This window comes from Nycticebus coucang, chromosome 8, assembly GCF_027406575.1.
Source record: "Nycticebus coucang isolate mNycCou1 chromosome 8, mNycCou1.pri, whole genome shotgun sequence".
NCBI classification, from domain to species: domain Eukaryota; kingdom Metazoa; phylum Chordata; class Mammalia; order Primates; family Lorisidae; genus Nycticebus; species Nycticebus coucang.
Genome location: NC_069787.1, coordinates 101,098,393 through 101,119,535, shown reverse-complemented (window position 1 = coordinate 101,119,535; position 21,143 = coordinate 101,098,393). Strand labels below are relative to the sequence as shown.

Below are 21,143 nucleotides of genomic sequence, written 5' to 3'. Positions count from 1 at the left end.
CCAGCTCTTCACAGAAGGTGACCAGAGAGCCCTAGCTAGGTCCTGAACTGAGGCACTTCACAGTCAGGGACTAACCTGCCCGGAACGGGCAGTGCGTGCGCACTCCCGGGGCAGCGGCGGCGCGCACGGGCTCGCCCCCGCGAGCAGCCCCCTTCAGTGGACGATGCTGCCGAAGAGGCGGCGGCGGCGGCGCGCTCCGGCGGTCTGAATCGGCGGCTGGCTGCCACGGGCTGGCGGCGTGATGAGTTGGGCGGCCGCCCCCGGCTCGGGGCTGTGAGGGGCTCGGGGCCGGGGGTGGGCGGCGGGGCGGCGGGCCGCAGACGCTCCTCCACGGCGGCGGCGGCGGTGGCCATGCGCGCGGCGGCGCAGCTGGGGCCTCTGGGCCGGGGCCGCCTCCCGGGGGCCCGCGGCCTGAGGGCGCCGCCGCCGCCGCTGCTGCTTCTGCTCGCACTGTTGCCACTGCTGCCGGCGCCTGGCGCTGCCGCCGCCCCGGCCCCGCGGCTCCCAGAATTGCCGCCTGCGGCCGCGGGACCCAGCGTGAGCCTGTACCTGAGCGAGGACGAGGTGCGCCGGCTGATCGGTGAGTGCGGCGGCGGTCGGGGCGGGCGGGGGCGGCTTCCGGCCGCTGGTGGCTCAGTCTGCGGGTGGCGGACCTCGAGCGAGTCCCCTCCCGCCCCCAGCACTTGAGGTCCCCTCTCAGCACCCGGGTGCGCCTCAAGGCCCCGGCCTCCGCCTGCCGTGCTGGCCGGGAGGTGTGGTCCCTGTCTGGCCCCCGCCCCGGGTCAGCCTCCGGGCCTACCCACTTAGCCTTCGCTGTCCCGCCGCACTGGGGACCCCTGGGCCACTGCGATCGATCCGCCCCCTTCCATCTTTACTGCCTCTTCAAACCTTCTCCCTATTCCTTACGAGTCGAGCGCACCTACAATTTTTCTTCCCCGCCAGAGTTTCTTTGACCCTTCGTAAGCACGCCACTCTAGGGCCCTGGATTTTGGATACCTCAGAATTCACGTTTTACGCTAAACTTGCAACCCTTGGGCTGTGGTTTTGATGGCCCAGTGTGGAGGTCATGCTACAGTGTTCATACTTTTACAAAAATAAAAGAAGAGAGGGAGAAGTTACTGGGGTACCAAATGTTGGAGGCAGCCTCCAAATCTTGGGACCCTTATGAGCATGTTTTTAAATAGTGAATGAATTGCCAGGTAGCAGACCATTTTAGCTTCGCTATCTTTTTGGTTCTTGCTTTGGGTGTGTGGGAGTTTGGATTACTGATCCTTTACTCCTGGGCTAATCTCCTACTTTGAATACCTTGAAGAGAAAGGAGAACTTGGTTTTGGGGTCAGTTGGTGGTTCCGTTTACTTTTTTAGCTTTGTCGCTTGAGGAATTAATTTAAAAAATTGTATGGGATTCTGGTGTTGAGACTGTGGATTCCGGAGTTGACCCCTTAGAGAAGGGTCTGACAGGAACGGTCCCAAAAGGGAAGTTTTCGGTAGTAGCAGATACCTGGACATTTGCATTTTTTGCGGGTATTATGGTAATTGCTTTATTTTGTCTCCGGTTGTGGTGCTTCTGAGTGTTTGAGGGGGAATATTATTCTTTATTGCATCCATCATCGGTCACTTTTATCCTTTTTTTTTTTTTTTTTTTTGTGAGACAGTCTCAAGCTGTCGCCCTGGGTAGAGTGCTGTGAAGTCACAGCTCACAGCAACCTCAAATTCTCTCGGGCTTAAGCAATTCTCTTGCCTCAGCCTCCCAAGTAGCTGGGACTACAAGCGCCTGCCACAACGCCCAGCTATTTTTTGGTTGTAGTTGTCCTTGTTGTTTGGCAGGCCCGGGTTGGATTCGAACCCACCAGCTTCTGTGTAATGTGGCTGGCGCCCTAGCTGCTTGGGCCGCTACAGGCGCTGAGCCTATCCTTTCTTTTCTTTCTTTCTTTATCTTTTTTTTTTTTTTTAAGTTACAGAACTTTCTTGAGATCTCTTGAGATGGACTCAGTGTAGAAATGGAATTACTTTTGGCAGACTCTTTAGATATTGTTACATGTATGGATTTGTAGTTTTTACTCAAAGAATGCTGTGTTTTTGTAATGTGCCATTCTTAATCTTTAGTCTGGCTGAACTAGCTGAATGTAGTTTAGCTGAATTAAAACTAAATTAGGGGGCGGCACCTGTGGCTCAAGGTGTAGGGCGCCAGCCCCCTATACTGGAAGTGGTGGGTTCAAACCTGGCCCGGCCCAAAACTGCAAAAAAAAAAAAAACTAAATTAGGTTAGTACTTGGAATATAAGACTAAGGCTTAGGAAGAATAACACTTATAAATCAATTCATATCACATTTAGAAAATATTTATTCATGATTTTGTATGGTTTTTGTTTAAAAGCACCTATATGACTTGTGACTTTGTTTACATTTGTTTCTTGTTCCTTCTCAGCCAGGGGTCGAGGAAGGAGACAGAGGACAAAGGGGGCCAACATTGATTGTTTGCTATATACCTGTTCCTACATGCTTTATACACATTATTTCTTCTGATTTTCTTGTGAAACAGTGAGGTAGATGTCATTCTCATTTTTGGGATGAGGAAAGTGAGGTGTTAGGTAAACTGCTTAAGGTTACACAGTTCATAATTTTATGTATATCTTCAGTTATGTTTATCTGAACTGATCTTCAGATTTTCTTAACCTGTCTCACCTCCTGTTTCTTTGTATTGGAAGGGCTGGGCGGATGAGAATTCTCAATCTTGTCTTCCAAAGCTTTCATTTTTAGAATTTTAATAATCATGCTTTTTAATTTTAGAATCTTTTGTTCTCTGTTTCTATTTCATTGCATCTCAGTTTATAGATGTATTATCTTCACTTACCTCTAAGGTGTGTATTTTACTTGTTTTCTTTATGTTTAATGTATTTTTAATACTGTTCTATCTCCTGCAGGGTACTTACTCATTTCAGGGTTCTTTTCTGTGTTTGTTTAGGTCACAAATATCTGGTGATCCTTGGCTGTTTATAATGAAGAGTGGGATGCTGAGAAGTTGATTGAAAGGGGGAGAGAGCATGTGCATGTGATGGTGGTCTAGTGACTTCCCTTGGAGTTTGGGTGGACTTTTCACTGGGAGTCTGCCCCAAATATCAGCACATTTGCATCTTCCGTGGGGTTAGTCAGTGCAGAGAAGAAACCCTCATATCCTGCCTCTGGTATGTTTGGTGCTAAACCAGCTGCCGGTGTTTGGGCAGTCTAGTTGGGGGAGGGATGGAGGTTATAGACTTTGACTTCTCCTGGCTGCAGTACTCCTACTACTGTGATTTGGTTTCTTTAGAAAACACTTTGGGTTTCCTGGTGGACCTGGGGGTCCAATTGCCTTGAACATTCCCTTCAGTAGCTCCCCCTTTGTTAGACCTGAGCCTCAGGTCAGCCTTTGGTACCTCCTTGGTGCTTCTAGGAGACATGCAGGCAGTGACCACTCCACCTGTTCTCCATCTTGCAAAAATTTGTTGAGATATATCTTTCCCTTTCTGTTTGTCCTTGTGGTCTAATGTCTTTGTAATTTCTTTACTATCATTTTAGAGGAGTTTTGGAAGGAAATGGGTATAAAGGCCTATGGTCATTCCACAGTGTGTAGATGGCAGTTAGGGTTGGGCTTTAACTATTGAAGAGGATATGTGGCAGGCAGTTTTTTTGTATGAATAATGTTAAGAATAGTACTTGGGGTCATAGTAGAAGACACTTTTTAGGGTGCTGTCATTTGCCTGTGTCAAGCACAAAGGTAATCTCTGTGTTAGGTATATACTGTTATTTTTATTTTATAGATGAGTATCTTAATCTGTTTGGGTTGCTATAACAAAATGCTATAAATTGGGTACTTATAAACAATAGAAATTTGTTTCTTACAGTTTTGGAGGCTGGGAAGTCCAAGATCAAGGTGCTGGTGGATTGGTGTCTGGTGAAGGCCCACTTTCTGGTTCAGAAACAGCTGTGTTTTCACATGGAGAAAGGGGTGAATGACTTCCCTCAGGCCTTTTTTAAAGGACACTAATCATATTCATTAGGATTGCCCTTATGACCTTATCACTTGCCTAAAGGCTTCCCCTGCTAATACCTTCACTTTGGAGACTAGGATTTCAAGGTAGGAATTTGGGGAGGGGATCCAGACTGCAGCTCTAATAGAAGCCTCTCTGTTCTGTCCAAAACCTTCAAGAGCTTTTAATCTCTTGTGGTCTTCCTGTGTCTTTAGGCCCTGCTTCGTTGCTCTCATTTACTGTTCTTAACAGGCTGTAATGCAGGCATCCATTTCTTAACTGATGAGGACAGTGAGTAGGAGGGCCTGGTGGTCTTGACTCGGTCCTGCCTGAGTCTGGAATATATACTGCCTTTGTCAGCTCTCAAGGAGCTGCAATTAAAACCAAAATGCTCCAGGAATAGAATCTGCATGTCTGCTGCCACATGTGGTGTGCTTGTTTGAGGTCTTGATTATTATCTGCATCCTCCCATGTTTTTATTTAATTGATAATTTTTGTAGTACTGAGCACTGTGGAAGTCTGGAGCTTGCTGGGGCAGTGCCAGGAGCTTGGGAATAAAATGCTAGTGGGTGGGGGGTGTAAACTGAGCCTGGCACAGTGGTGTGGTGAGAGGGAATTTGTGGTGATGGGGGTTGGGGGACTTCTGAGGATAGACTCCATCTCTCACCAATTAGAAATTCACTTTGGATAACTTGTAAAAATAAGTACCTTCTGGAAGAGTTAAGCATGTTCACATCATATTTAAAATCAGGTCAATGCTAGCTGAGATCATTGCTCCCCAAATTAGTCCAGAAAAAAAATTTGAAGCTAAACCATTGTGGTAGAAAATGGTGATTCAGAATTATTAGATTCCTTTCTCTGAGGTATTTAGAATTTATAAGAGAGGCCAAGAGTTATAGCATAACACAGAAGAGTTATATTTCTGATTGTTGTTATAGGAGTGCTGTTTTTTTTTGAGACAGAGTCTCACTATGTCACCCTTCTTAGAGTGCTGTGACGTCACAGCTCACAGCAACCTCAAACTCCTGGGCTTACGCGATTCTCTTGCCTTAGCCTCCCAAGTAGCTGGGACTACAAGCACCTGCCACAACATCCAGCTAGTATTTTTGTTGTTGTTGCAGTTGTCACTGTTGTTTAGCTGGTGCAGGTAAGGTTCGAACCCACCAGCCTGGGTGTATGTGGCTGGCGCCTAACCACTGTGCTACAGGCACCGAGCCAGGAGTGATAACTTTTGACTATGGGGTGGCGGAAAGGGAAGAGAGGCTTAGAGTGTTTAGGGAAGGTGTTCCAGAAAAGACATGTGGACCTTACCTTAAAAAGAGGAGTAGTGGCTGGTGCAGTGGCTCACCCCTGTAATTCTAGCACTCTGGAGGCTGAGGTGGATTGCCTGAGCTCAGGAGTTAAGAGATCAGCCTAAGCAAGAGTGAGACCCCATCTCTACTAAAAATAGAAAAAACTAGCTGGGCATGCCAACCCGGCTATTCTGGAGGCTTAGGTAAGCGGATCACTTGAACCCATGAGTTTGAGGTTGTGAGCTACAATGAAGCCATGGCATTCTACCCAGGGTGACAGAGTGATACTCAGTTTCAAAAAAAAAAAACAACAGGGGTGGCACCTGTGGCTCAGTGGGTAGGGTGCTGGCCCCATATACTGAGGGTGGCAGGTTCAAACACAGTCCTGGCCAAACTGTAACAAAAAATAGCCGGGCATTGTGGCAGGTGCCTGTAGGCCTGTAGTACCAACTACTTGGGAGGCTGAGGCAAGAGAATCGCCTAAGCCCAAGAGCTGGAGGTTGCTGTGAGCTGTGATGCCGTGGCACTCTACCGAGTGCAATAAAGTGAGACTCTGTCTCAAAAACAAAAAAAAAAAAAAAAAAAGAAGAGTAGTTCATGTCAAGCTGAGTTAATAGTGTAAACAAAGTCCCAGAAGTATAGAAGTAACTATGTATGAAATTAAAAGGTAAAAAAAATCTGTGGCTAAGATGAAAAATTAGTAAAGCTAAGGAATGGCAGAATATAAAGCTGGGAGGTAGATTGAGGTTAGAATAGGAAGTTGAACTTTACCTTACAGGTAAATTCTTCCATTTTGAAGAATTTAGAAAAGGAGTACACGTACAGGTCTGGGTTATAGAAAAGATTATTTTGGCCCTAGTCAAAAGGATGGCTTAGTGCAGGCATCCTCAAACTTTTTAAACAGGGGGCCAATTCACTGTCCCTCAGACCGTTGGAGGGCTGGACTATAGTTAAAAAAAAAAACTATGAACAAATTCCTATGCACACTGCGCATATCTTATTTTGAAGTAAAAAAACAAAACGGGAACAAATAAATCACACCGCCTCTGCGGGCCGCAGTTTGAGGACCCCTGGCTTAGAGACTGAAAAGCTGGATCTGGAAAATTGTACAGAGCTACCTTTGTGATAATAAGGATTAATTAGGGCAGTTGAGGGGGGTGGATGGATTTGTAAGGAATTAGCTAGAAGGTTGGAGAAAGCTTAGTGGGAGAGTCTTTAGGAAAAGGGAGGACTCTAAGGTTTAAGATTTGGGCAGTTGGGGCAGCGCCTGTGGCTCAGTGGGTAGGGCGCCGGCCCCCTATACCAAGGGTGGCGGGTTCAAACCTGGCCCCAGCTGAATTGTAACAAAAAAATAGCCGGGTGTTGTGGTGGGCGCTTGTAATCCCAGCTACTTGGGAGGCTGAGGCAAGAGAATCTCCTAAGCCCAGGAGCTGGAGGTTGCTGTGAGCTGTGTGATGCCACGGCACTCTACCGAGGGTGATAAAGTAAGACTCTGTCTCTACAAAAAAAAAAAAAAAAAGATTCGGGCAGTTGAACCTAGGGATATTTTCCTTTTGGGAGTAGTTGGTTGAGGGGAAAAAAAGATGAACCATGTGTTCCTCTCCTCCTAGCACCTCTCTTTGCTCTTGTCCATTCTATTGCTGTAGTATATAGTGGTAGTATATACTTTATGCTCAGGCCAAGGGCTTGGTGGGGAGGGCACCTCTCTGCTAATGTGTCTGGCCTAACTTGCCACGGAGCCCAGATCCCAGGTAGGGTGTTGGTAGGTTAGTATTCTCCAGCAAACCCTTAACCCTAGGCGTTTGGGTGGGGTTGGTGGTATTGACACAGCATTAATTTAAATCCATGTGTTCTTCATTGGGAGTACAAGGCTGAGACATTGTGCAATTGTGGGTTTGAGGGTTGTTTTTTTTTTTTTTTTTTGGTGTTGTTTTTCTTATGATACACATGTGGGAGAGCTCTAACCAATTATGGCTAAACCTGTCCTTTATGAGTCACATCCTGAGTTGACTAGTCAGTTCTGAACGTGCTGCCTAAAGTGTTGTTTAGGTTTTGAAGCATTACTTTAGGGACAAATCAAACATCTCGGTATTTATACAAGCAGTCTGAATTGAGAAGTTCCATGGCATTGCTTTAGGGGTTTTGATGCAGTTATGCCAGGATTCTGAAAATCTTGCTAGCTATACATCCTAAAACAAAACATAAATTTGTACATGAAACAGAACCATTAGCTACTCTGAAATTATATCATATTTAAAAGTATGCTTTTTATGTGCTTCTTTGTTGAGGTAAATCAAGTACAGTGTTTTCTAATCAAAATATTATTGAACAGCTTTCAGTTGTGTAGGATCTCTTACAATGTGCCAGAATAAATGTGTGTATATGACTGGCTGAGTTACATAATAAACCGTTATAGAACGATTCTTCTTGCGGTGCCCAGAAATGATAGTGCTGAGTTTCATGTAAATTTTAATCTGGAATAGATAGCACACAGGTCTCTAGTTAGAAATCACCTGTAATTTAGGGAGGAGGAGGATTAACACATCTTGCTGTGTGCCAGATACTTTATATGTGTTTTCCTTTGTTTCATCAACCATAGGAAGTAGGTGGCATTGGCATTTACATTTTTTAACAGATAAAACTGAGTCTCTGGGAAATGACAGAATTTGCTGGTGATCATGGATATGTGTAGAGCTCTGTGACTCCAGAGTGCACACTTTCTCTATTGTTCTGCCTCTGAAGGGTGGCAGTTTACTTAGTCTTTATCTAACCAAAGTCATCTGAGGAGCTTTAACGAAATATAGGTTCCTTGACCTACCCTGAGTAATTTGTCTACTTTAGTGATTTTCAACTGATGTTCTGTGAGAGTATCTTAGGTGTCATTTTTAAAGATCATTAATTACATTATTTTTGAAAGCAGTTCAAAGCACAGTAAATGTGCATATTAAAATTAAAATCTCCTTAAATTGGTTATACAAGTATATCATTGTTATAATAAATAGACATTTCATTGTTACAATAAACGTATTTCTGTATTCCATCCTGGGATCTGCTGACCTCCTATGTGAATTTTTAAAACTTTAGATATGTTACGATTCACTCTGTTGTAAAGTTATGTAACTTTTGACAGATTAAGTGTCCTGTATCCAGTGTAATATCACACAGGCAGGTGTCCTCAAACTTTTTAAACAGGAGGCCAATTCAATTCACTGTCCCTTAGATCATTGGAGGGCTGGACTATAGTTTAAAAAAAAAAAACAAACTATGAACAAATTCCTGTACACACTGCACATATCTTATTTTGAAGTAAAAAAACAAAATGAGAACAAATACAATCACACCGCCTCATGTGGCCCGTAGGCTGTAGTTTAAGGACCCCTGACAGAGTAATTTTTTCACCCTAAAAAAAATCCCCGGTGAAGGGAGCATTTATGTTTATAAATACCCACCCTTATTTTAAATGTGTGCTTTTAAAAATGTTTTTATTATAGAAAATTTCAAGCATTCAGAAGTTGGCAGGATAGTATAATGGACTTCTGTGCACTCATCATTTAGCTTCAGTAGTTATCAACTTGTGGCCAATTTTATTTCATCTGTACCACCCACCCCCTACCCTATTCCTTTGCTCTCATTCTCCATGTCTTCTGCTTAGATTATTTTGAAGCAAATCCAGATACATAGTTTTATGAAAAAAATTTCAGTATGTCGTATATCTAAAATATAGAGATGCTTAAAAATTTATAGTAGCCATTAATGTACATTACATTATTGAATCAAGAAAGTAACAATAATTCATAAATATCAAAAGTCTAGGCTGTTTAGATTTTCCTGACTTACAAAGACCATATTTTGCTGTGTGTAATGAACACTTTTTTTGCCCAGATTTTTGAGGGAAAAATAAGGATGCGCATTATACATGGGTAGTATATAAATGTTTTCACTTCTTTTATTTATGCTTATGCATAAAAGTATAACTCTAGAAAGTAATAATCCGTATTCAAATAATACCTTGGAATACAGTAATTATACCCCCTCAGTGTCATCCCCCCCCCACTGGGCAGGCACCACAGCTGCAGGAGTCTACGCCTGCCTGACACCACCACCAGTGCCATCTTGGAAGTGGGCATACTGCCATCTGCAGTGCAGCATTTAGTGTCGGGACCTTAGTGAAAGGAGGGTGGCAGTGGCTGCACAGTGGTGCCTCCGTCTCTTGTGAGAGGCACAAGGTGCAGAGCTGCCGCTCCAGAGGAGTTGGGAGCCAGTTCGGGTTGAGATGATAGTGGTCTGGCAACCTAAGCACCCAGCCTCCCTCAGCGGTTCCTCCTGGCCCACTCTTGTCCCAACATCCTCTCATTGTCTATTCCCACCCATGTCTGTTGGTGGGAACATGGCCACTGCCACTCCACTGAGAACCCCAGCAGGCTTATTTCCTGGGAAGCTGGTGTGAGGGCCAGGATCAGACCTGCCTGTTTCAGGCTCCTGATGGTATTCCAGGCTGTCTTGTCTCTTGCATCGCTGGTCCCATTCAGAGCCCTTCGGGACACCACACTGAGGAGGAAGATCCCTGAGTTGGGGTCAGAGACTGGGGTTCTGAGACCTAGTTCTACAAGTAGTCCACTGTTGTGACCTTGGATCTCAGTCCCAGTGAAGTTTATGTCTGCGAGAGTACTTCTGTAAAGCACGAAAGCTTGGTGGTACCTGAACCCATAGATTAATTTTGAAACCATGACGTTTCTGAACCCTCATGGTGTTGAGTTGGTATAATTTGCCTGATTGCCCAGATTTTCCAGTAGCAAGAACCACCTAGGATACTTGTTAACACATTGCTGACTTGTCAAGAGTTACCTGGTAACATGGATAGTTTCTGTGTAAAATTGCCAGTCAACAATGTGTTAACAAAGCAGCCGTTCCTGATTCATTTCTCCCAGTCTCAATTCCAGGTTGTCCCAAATTCATCTTAATTTATTCTTTCTCCTCTCCTCATCTCTGAGATGCTATAGTATAGAATCACTTAGTGCTTCTAACATCTTAATGCATTGTTGACTGGCAATTTTATACAGAAACTATCCATGTTCCAGGGTAACTCGTGGCTGGTCAGCAATGTTAACAGAATGGATACCCAGGTCTTTCTCCTGGAGAATTGATTTGTGTGTGGTTCAGGAGTCTCATTTTAACCGGTCCTCCAAGGTGATCTGTAGGATTTGCAGGTTTGGGAAAGGCTGGTGTTATTCATTTTGACGTTACTGAGGGCCCCAAATCTGGATGGCTCAAGGAAGTCATGGTCTAGTCACTAAACAGAAATGTAAATGTAGAGCACTTCACTGGGGTGTCATCAGGGAAGGTGTCCTCCTCAGTGCAGTTTCCTAGGGTCCTCAGAATGGGGCCAGCTGCATGAGAGACAGGGTAGGGATCTGCTACTAGGAGCCTGGGGCAATGCAGGGCTGGCCCTGGTCCCTCACCCCAGATTCCTGGAAAATAAGTCCACTGAGGTTCTCAGTGAAGCAGCCATGGCCACGTTACCACTGACCTACACAGGAGGGAATAGGAAATGAGAGGATGTGAGAAAGAAGGTGGGCAGGGGGGGACAGTTGCGGGAGGTTGGGTGATCAGGTCATCCAGGCCATTCTCAACTCCCACCTGGGCTGTCTTCCAGCTTCTCTGCAGTGGCTAGCTCTGTACCTCCCACCTCTCATAAAAGAAGGAGGCACCACTGCTCAGCTAGTTCTGCCCTCCTTTAAAAAATTAAAATGAGTGGTGCCTGCAGCTCAGTGGGTAGAGGGCCAGCCACATACACCTAGGCTGACGGGTTCAAACCCAGCCAGGCCAGCTAAACAACAATAACTGCAAAAAATAGCCGGGTGTTGTGGTGGGTGCCTGTAGTCCCAGCTATTTGGATGGCTGAGGCAAGAGAATCACTAAAACCCAAGAGTTGGAGATTGCTGTGAGCTGTGACGCCATAGCACTCCACTGAGAGCGACATAGACTCTGTCTCAAAAAAAAAAAAAAAAGTTAAAATGAATGATTTTCCTAAAAATTTGGGGCAAAAACACAGGTGTGTATTATACATAGGAGCTCATTATAGGTGGCAGGATATGGTATGTAAATGTATAGTTAGGGACCCTTGGCTGCCACCTGAATCCACTGATCCCTGCCTACCACTCACCACCTGCTTAGTTCCCTGGTTACCAAACTTTTTCTTTTCCTAGGGTTCATTAGCTGATATCTCTACTTTACATGCTTTTCAAATGTCTTTACATGGGCTAGAGCTTTCTAGATCCCAGCCTAAAATGTCAGTTCCTCAGAGAGGCTTGTCTTCTGTGGTTGACCACCCGTGCCACCCTCTTCTAGCACACCATTTTATTTTAAGCCCCTGGTACTTCTTTGTTTCTGTCTTCCTCTATAGGAAAGTTAGTTCTGTTTGAGTAGAAACCTTTTGTGGTGTTCTACTATATATCTCTAGCACCCAAAACAGTACCTGGCATGTAGTAGATGTTTAGCAAAAGTGGAATAAATAAATAAATGGGCTCGGCACCTGTTGTAAGTGGGTAGAGCGCTGGTTACATACACTGGGGCTGGTGGGTTCAAACCTAGCCCAGGCCTGCAACAAAAAAACAGGTGGGCGTTGTGATAGGCCCCGTAGTCCTAGTTACATGGGAGGCTGAGGCAAGAGAATCGCTTAAGCCCAAGAGGTTGAGGTTGCTGTGAGCTGTGACACCATAGCACTCTACTGAGGGAGACATAGTAAGACCCTTGTCTCAAAAAAGAAGTAAATGAATGAATGAATTATCTTTTTAAAAAGAATTTACCATCCTGTGCCTTACTGGGTCTTATCCTTTAGGATAATAACTTAACTTCCTTAAGTTATTATCCTAAAGGAAAATTTATACTTATTAATGAAAAGCTAAATAAGTTAGTTTTTGATAGCTTTGAAGTTGCTTAATTTTCCTGAGTCTCTGTCACCTAGTACTCCCTCCTGCCAACCCTGTAAAGTGCCTCTCCTGTGGGCTTCCATAGCTCCATACCTTGTATGGCAGATCTGTGTCACTGTACCTGTCACATTCTGTCTCTCCTCTACTGCACTGAAGCCAGCTCATGCTCATGGCTTGTCATACAGCAGTTTTTCAACAGGCTGTTGGTCCACACTACAATTGAAGGATGTGAAGTATTCAAGAGAGATTCTGTCGGGCATTGTGGCTCATACATACAGTCTTAGCACTCTGGGAAGCTGAAGCTGGTGGATTGCTTTGAGCTCGGGAGCTCAAGACTAGCCTGAGCAAAAGTGAGACCCCATCTGTACTAAAAATGGGAAAAACTAGCTGGGTGTGGTGGCACTTGCCTGTAGCCCCAGCTACTGGGGAGACTGAGGCAAGAGGATCTCTTAAGCCCAAGAGTTTGAGGTTGCTCTGTGAGCTATGATGACACCATGGCACTCTACCCAGAGTGACAAATTGAGAGTCTGTCTCAAAAAAAAAAAAAAAAAGAAGAAGAGGAGATTCTGGCAAAAGCCTTTTCTAATAATTCAAAGCTAGAAAATGCAATTTCTAATCTTTTTTTCTGAAATGCCTAACCTGCTCTTAATCCTATCCAGTGTATTACTCATCTTTTTTTTTTTTTTTTTTTTACAGTTTTGGCTGGGGGCCCTGGCTTGAACCTGCCACCCCAGTATATGGGGCTGGCGCCCTACTCCTTGAGCCACAGGCACCGCCCTATTCATCTTACTATATACATTATAGTTTTCAGCTTTATAAATTTTATTTGAGTCTTTTTATATCTTCTGTGTCTCTACTTTTTGACCACGTGGAGTACAGTTATAATAGTTGTTTCAGTGTTCATGTTTGTTAATTCTAACATTTATGCCTGTTCTGCATTGATTTCCTTTAATTAACCCCCCTTTTTTATATACATATATATACATCTTATATATGTCCCCCGCTCCTTCTTTGCATGCTTGGTAATCTTTGACTGGATGGCGGACATTGTGAATTTTGCTTTGCTGAGTGCTGAATATGTTTGCCCTAGGTTTTTTTTCCTTTTATTATAATTTTTTAGAGATGAGGGTCTCACTATGTTGCCTAGTCTAGCTTCAGAGTCCTGGGCTCAAGTTAACCTTCTTTATCTTCCCAAGTAGCTGGGACTACAGTAGCATGCCACCATACCTGGCTTGAATATTTTTGTATACCTATAAATATTCTTGGAATTTGCTCTGAGATGCAGTTAAGTTACTTGGCAACAGTTTGATCCTTTCAAATCTTGCTTTAGAATTAGGATGGGACAGGAGCAGTGCTCCGTACAGAGCTAATTTCCCCCCACTAACTTGAGTCAAGAACCTGTGTACTTTAACCCAGTGACCTGTGAATCATGAAGTCTTCTAGTCAGGCTGATGGGAACAGGTGCTATTCTAGATTCTATGTAACTGGTAGGCACCGCTACCTTTTATTCTTTCTCCTTCCTTTTGTATGTAGTTTCCTTTTTTATGTATGTTCTGATCAGTACTCAGCTGAATACTAGAGGGGACCCCTCTGCGGATCTTGGGATTTTCTCTCTCTGTTCACCTCTTTCCTTTCTGGTACTTTCCCCTGATACTCTGGCTTTGTCCTTTTGGACTTTGAGGTTTGTCTCTTTAACTCCCTCTCTGTGCTGCTGTTGTAGAACTCATCTACTTAGTGTCTTTTTTCTCAGGAATCACTGTCATTGTTAGCTGATGTTCACTATCTTAAACTTAAATGTTTCATACATTTTGTCCATTTTTGGTTATTTCAGATGAGAGGTTATTTTAGATGCTCAGAAGTGGAAATGATCAAAGAGTGTGTTTTTGATATTTTGCATCTTCCCTGAAATTAACCCCTTAAATTATTTGTTAGAGAACTTGGTCCAATTTAAAGAAAAATATTTAAGGTTTACACATATATATGTGTATGCACACATGCACACTCAATGTGGTTGTATAGTAGATAAATAACGTGGTGTGGGAGAGACTGTTGGATTTGCAATCTGCATATGTGTATTTGAGATTTATTTATTTATTTATTTATTTTTAGAGACAGAGTCTCCCTTTATCACCCTCAGTAGAGTGCTGTGGCATCACAGCTCACAGCAACCTCCAACTCCTGGGCTTAGGTGATTCTCTTGCCTCAGCTTCCCGAGTAGCTGGGACTACAGGCGCCCACCACTGCGCCCGGCTATTTTTTGTTTGCAGTTTGGCCAGGGCCAGGTTTGAACCTGCCACCTTCGGTATATGGGGCCGGTGCCCTATCCACTGAGCCACAGGCACCACCCAAGTTTTATTTATTTTTTATTTTTTTTGAGACAGTGTCTCAAGTTGTCACCCTGAGTAGAGTGCCATGGTGTCACAGCTCACAGCAACCTCAAACTCTTGGGCTTAAGCAATTCTCTTGCCTCAGCCTCCCAAGTAGCTGGGACCACAGGTGCCCGCCAAAATGCCTGGTTATTTTTTGTTGTTGTTACTGATGTTTTAGCTGGCCCGGGCCGGGTTCGAACCTGCCAGCCTTGGTGTATGTGGCTGACCCCCTACCCACTGAGCTGCGGTGCTGCCAACTGTATTTGAGTTTTAATTTCATCTTCAGCTGTATGTGGGTAGGCAAGTAATGTTTCTTAGTGTTGATTTCTTCATATATAAAATGGGATGCTTTTTGAGGATTTATTGGCACAGAAGCTATTATGTATATAAAAATGCTACATAATCCTCAAAACTATTTTAGTCTGTGGGGGATTTGTGTGTTTTTGGCTAAAACCCAAAATACAGGATGTATAGATATCATCTGGTTGATTGCTTTCAGTAGCAATATTTATTCACCTACTCATTGAATATTTATCGAGTATATACACTTTGAGAAAAAAATTGATTAGTTTTGGAACTGACTCCAGATTAGCGATTTATATTGTATTCTGTTGCTGGCAGGAAGAAATTCTCCCTTGTTCTTTGAGCCCCTTGATGTAATAGCCAACTCTAAATTACTAATGGCTTCTAAGATTAACTGAGGTAGAGAGGGTACTTCTATTAGGAGTTGGCTGTGAAAGTTGAATGATAATAAACTGCGAGTAAATTATTCCATCTTTATTATAGATCTATACCTGTTATACATGTATGAGCTGGTCAAATCATTTTCTGTCTTTGATAGGGCAGAAGGTAGTGGTGAATTAAGTTCTGAAGTATCTTTTTACCAGATATTAGAACATTCTGGCTTTCCAGCAGGATATGGTTAATATTTTCTGTAGTAGGACTACAGATTGTACATTATCTTTCTGTTAATTACTATCCTAGGGTAGGATTTGGGAAGCACCTTTAACATCTCTGCAGTTGTGGCACAAATCACACCTTTGGGGGAATTCTTTCACCAATTTTTCTTATATGACATATACAGCAGAACCTCTGTAGTTGACCACCTCCCTACGTTGATCACTTCCTTAAGTTGATTGGATTTTCATAGACTGGACACGGACCACTGTACATATCAGTACAGTAGTGCTAGTTCCTTATGTTGACCACCTCTGGTTGTTGTTGTGTTGACCTATTAGTTATAGTCCCATGGGTGGTCAACTTATAGAGAGTCTACTATATATTCATTGGATGTGAAATCTTATTCCCTGACCCTGTGTAAGTAAATATCTAGCTCTTATGGGGACAGGTGACAGTGCATTCATTTGAGTCATCACTCTGAAATCAAGTGACCACATTCTCCCTTTGGTTCCACACACCTCCCAAAGGAGATATCACGACAGTACTAGAAATGCAAATCTGATTACAGCTTTTGTGGTAGATAGCTTTGGGTTTCTATTTTGGGGGATCACAGATTACAGTGAAAGTTAAATTATGAATCTTTAGAGCACTGTTCTTCAACCTTTTTTATCTCACAGTGTACTTGAACCTATAGTTAAACTTCTGTGTTGCACTTAAATTATGTTGATCCAAAAAAAAAAAAAAAAAAGAATATACGTACTGTGCTTTAAATCTCTTTCGAAAATAATTTAATTAATGATCTTTAAAATTTTTCGATGGCTCAGCGCCCGTAGCATAGTGGTTATGGCGCCAGCCATGTATACCCACATAACACCAAGGCTGGCTGGTTCAAACCCAGCTTGGGCCAGCTAAACAACAATGACAACTGCAACCAAAAAGTAGCTGAGCATTGTGGCGGGTGCCTGTAGTACTAGGTTCTTAGAAGCTGAGGTAAGAGAATTGCTTAAGCCCAAGGGTTTGAGGTTGCTGTGAGCTGTGACACCATGGCACTCTACCAAGGGCGACATAGTGAGACTATCTCAAAATAAATAAATAAAAACTTTTGAGACACACCTAAGATTCTCTCACTCCACACCAGTTGAAAATCTGCTCTAGAGCATGGGGGAGGGGGACATGGTTATTAAGGGATCTTTGTGCCTTGTAGCTTGGTCTGTTAAGCAGGTCCAATTAATAGCCACTCCAGTGAATTGTTTTTAAGTGAGCTATTCATTTTGACCGCAAACCATGTTTTCTTCCTAAAGTGGCAAAGTTAAGTGCTCAGTGACTTCAGATGCCTGACTTTTGGGAAGATCAGGTGATTCCATTCCATATTTTCTTGAAGCTGATTATTAAGCCACCTCTCTGGATCAGAACAGTGGGCCTGTCTGCCTTCCTTTAGTCTAGTGGAAGCCAGTCTTAGGCAGAAAGGAGGCTGCCTGAAGAGGTGGAGGGTGGGGTCATTTTTATGTTATCTGTTATTGGTGATCATGCCTATCTTCTTTCTCTTAAAAGCTCTGTTTAGGCTGGCACAGTGGCTCACGCCTGTAATCCTCGCACTCTGGGAGGCCAAGGCATGTGGATAGCCTGAGCTTAGGAGTTTAACACCAGCCTGAGGAATAGCAAAACCGTGTCTCTACTAAAAATTGAAAAATTAGCTGGGAGTTGTGGCGGGTACCTATAGTCTCAGCTTCTTGGAAGGCTGAGGCAAAAGGATTGCTTTGAGCCCAAGAGTTTGAGGTTGCTGTGAGTTATGACACCCGGGCACTCTACTCAGGGCGACAGAGTGAAACTCTGTCTCAGAAAAAAAAGCTCTCTTTAATCCTTATACTCCCTATGTATGAGTATATACTTTCAACTCAGTTCTATCAAGACACGTAAGAGAACTATATGAAGGAAATGCTAACTATGGCAGGGGATTATATGAAAAATCGTATTTAATCCAAAAGATTATTGTTTGAGCAGCTACGGGGATTGAAGATTCATGTGCTTTTTAAATTGTAATTATGAGGAAAGGATGCTTCTGTTCTACAGTCTAACATTTGTAATGCCTTTTCTTAATGCTGTTAAATATTAGGTCTCAGCTAATTTTAAAGGTGTAATATGACTATAGCTAGATTTGTTAGATTTCTGATGAACAAACTGCTATTTGATCTATTTCAGCTTCAAACTAGAAACATTTGAAATAAGAGCACCTTATTTTCCCTTTAGCATCCATTGAAGTATATTCAGGGTTTTAAGCAACTTTGGTTTTTTTCTTTTATTAATGTCTCTTATAGCTCTTTCCTCAGAACCTAAAAGATTATCATCACTAAATGAATTTTTGCTTAAGTTTTGACTGCCATGTGGAAATTGTGGATAATATCATAGAATAATAGTGTTTTGGCTGATATTTGAAAACCATGGATGATGTCATAGAACAGCAGTTCTCAACCTGTGGGTCACAACTCCTTTTTAACAATGAAAATACATTGTGGCGTTAGGAAGGTTGAGAACCACTGTATATAGAATAATAGAATTTTGTGGCTGAGGAGAGACATTAACATCATCTGGTCTAACCCCTTTGTTTTGTTGTTGAGAAAACTGATGGCTGGAGAAGGTGGTTAAGTGATTCGCAAGGATCACTCAGGTACTTAGTAAAGTCAGGAGAAGTAAGTACTCTGCTTTACTTAACTGTTTCCACATAATTTTTGTTTTCTTGTATAAACTGATTCCTGACATTTTCTTTATAATTTTTTTAAACCCCATCTTTGTTGTAGTTGATTTTTATCAATAGCCAGCCATTAATGTATTGGAGCAGCTACAAATTAACTAAGACTCAGCCCTGCTAATAAAGTGCACAAAGTGGTGGTAAGGCAGATGGGTGAACCTCTCCCTGTAAGGTGTTTAAAGTGCTATCAGGATGGCTTTTTTTGTAGAAGGAGATTAGTGTTGATTTGGCACTCATTAACTATATTTGTGGCAGTGGGAAACTGATAATTAACTTTTAAAATCATTCGGAAAACATTTTTGAATTATTGAATTACTAGAACTTAAGCTAGGCAGGCCAGGTCATGTAGAACACAGGCTTCGAATTAAGTTTGAGCTTATGATTGTCTAGGGAACAATGCATTTTTCTTGATGAGTTTTGCAGAATAACTTTGGTTTTTCGGCTTAGAATTTGGGTAGTTTAAAAATAAATTATGAACAAATGCCACGCTTTCTAACAAGAGAACAACATTCCTACTTTGCTGGAATTGGCAGTGAGAAATTTAAGTTTGGTTATTGAAGAGCTGAAGTGTTTTTGTCCTAAGTCAGAAGAAAAGTCTATTCATTCTAATGTCAGAATGCTGCCTCTTTAGTCCATGGCTGTCCATTCTTGTCCACCTTCCATTAGACCCCCTTTTTCTCTTGACATCCTTGTCAAAAACTAGCTACCCTGGTGTGGGGACTCGTTCCTATAGCCTCAAATACTCTGGAGACTGAGGTGGGAGAATTGCTTAAGCCCAGAAGTTCAAGGTTGTAGCTTGGGTTGCCCCCATCTCTTTAAAAACAATAATAATAAGGTAAAACTTAGCCAGAAATATATAACTTTATTTTCATTTCTGGACTCTCAATTCTGTTCTATTTGTTTACATGTCTATTTTTATGCCGGTACTGCACTGTCTTGATTAAAGTAATTTTATAGTGAGTTTTGAAATCAGGAAGTCTGAGTCCTTCAACTGTGTTTTTTAAAGATTGTATTTAGTTATTTGGGGCTGCTTGCAATTCATACTAATTTGAAGATCTACTTTTCCATTTTTTGCAAGAGAGACTATTAGGATTTTGACAGCAATTATACTGAATCTGTAAATCACTCCTGTCATAACAGGAGTATTATTCCTGTCATAACAATATTAAGTCTTCCAATTCTTGAACATGGAATGTTTTTCCATTTATTTAGGGCTTCTTTAATTCTTTCAGGAATGTTTTGCAGTTTTCATCTCTTGGTTACATTTATTCCTAAGTAATTTGGATGCTATTGTGAATAGAAATCTTTTTTTTTTTTTTTGAGACAGAGTCTCACTTTGTTGCTCTTGGTAAAGTGCCATGGCATCATAGCTCATAGCAACCTCAAACTCTTGGGCTCAAGCGGTTCTCTTTGCCTCAGCCTCCCAAGTAGCTGGGACTGCAGGCACCCATCACAACACCCTGCTATATTTAGAGATGAGGTCTTGATCTTGCTCAGGCAGGTCTCCAACCTGTGAGCTCAGGCAGTCCACCTGCTTCGGCCTCACGGAATGCTAGGATTACAGGTGTGACAGGTGTAAGCCACTGCTCCTGGCCTGGAATTCTTTTTTAATTTTCTTTTTGGATTATTTATTAAGGGATAGTTCTTATCATACATTACATTTTTCTTTTTCTAGTTTGATTATTTTGCTAGAGGACAGTGTTGTAGCATCTTCTTCTCTTTTGGTTTCCATGACATTTATCTATATGACCTTTAGCTCATTGGAGTTCATGGAATCATCAAACCTCTACATAATGATAATCCTCAATTACTTTATTCCCTTAATTTTATTTCCCTCCTTTTATCCCAAAGGGACATCAGAACCTACTGTGATTTTTCTCTCAGCTGTTACTCCTGTGACCATGCTGGTGTCCTGGTTCCAGGTCTCTTTTCCAAATAAGGAACTGTTTGGATTAACCACCTCAGACTTGATGTCAGCCCTTAACAGTGGTTCTCAACCTTCCTAATGCCTCCTAATGCCACCTAATGCCATGACCTTTTAATACAGTTCATCATATTGTGGTGACCCCCAACCATAAAATTATTTTTGTTGCTATTTCATAACTGTAATTTTGCTACTGTTATGAATCGTAATATAAATATCTGATATACAGGATGTATTTTCATTGTTACAAAGGGGTTGCAAGAGTTACTCACTTCTTGACTTACTGCAGAACTAGTTAGGTAAAGCTTTATTTAATAAATCGTTTCTTTCACTGCTCTCTAACCATTTTTCACAGCCCTCTTCACCTCTGTGATGCCAACCCCATCACTCCCTGGCAGTGCTGCCATCCACGACTCTTGCTTCCACACTGCATTTAATTGCTATTGGAATATTCGAAACCTTAACAAATAGTAACAATTAAAAGGTAGATTATCTAGGTTCTGTCTTGTCTTTTATTTTTCTCTTTTTTTTTTTTTCTGAGACAGAGTCTTACTATGTCACTCTCGGTAGAGTGCTATGGCGTCACAGCTCACAGCAACCTCCAGCTCTTGGGCTTAAGCGATTCTCTTGCCTCAGCCTCCTAAGTAGCTGGGACTACAGGAGCCCATCACAACACTTGCTTATTTTTTGGTTGTAGTTGTCTTTGTTGTTTGGCAGGCCCAGCCTGGGTTAGAACCCACCAGCTCTGGTGTACGTGGCTGGCACCCTAGCTGCTGAGCTACAGGTGCCAAGCTGTTTTTCTCTTTCTTTAAAAAATTTTTTCGAGTATATGAAGGGCAAGGAAGGAAAAAGGTTAAATTCAGAAATAAAGTATGTTAGTCTGTATAGTTCCTGTTTTTCTAAAAATAGACTTAAAATTCTTTTTTATTTCACATCAGTGTAAAACGTATTCATTATAGACTATTTAGACAATATAG

At 42.4% G+C, this 21,143-nt stretch overlaps 1 protein-coding gene across 2 annotated transcripts in view; it reads left to right on the top strand.

The window, feature by feature from the left end:
- The first annotated feature begins 144 nt into the window (after positions 1-144).
- Positions 145-21,143, top strand: part of RYK (receptor like tyrosine kinase) — a 110,906-nt gene continuing 89,907 nt past the window's right edge. Inside the window, exon 1 of one of the 2 annotated variants that reach the window (XM_053600690.1) lies at positions 145-580. In XM_053600690.1, coding sequence (XP_053456665.1) covers positions 352-580 — 229 coding nt within the window. In that variant the 5' untranslated portion in view covers positions 145-351. The remainder of the gene's footprint in view (positions 581-21,143) is intronic. The other variant, XM_053600689.1, reaches the window with a different exon arrangement.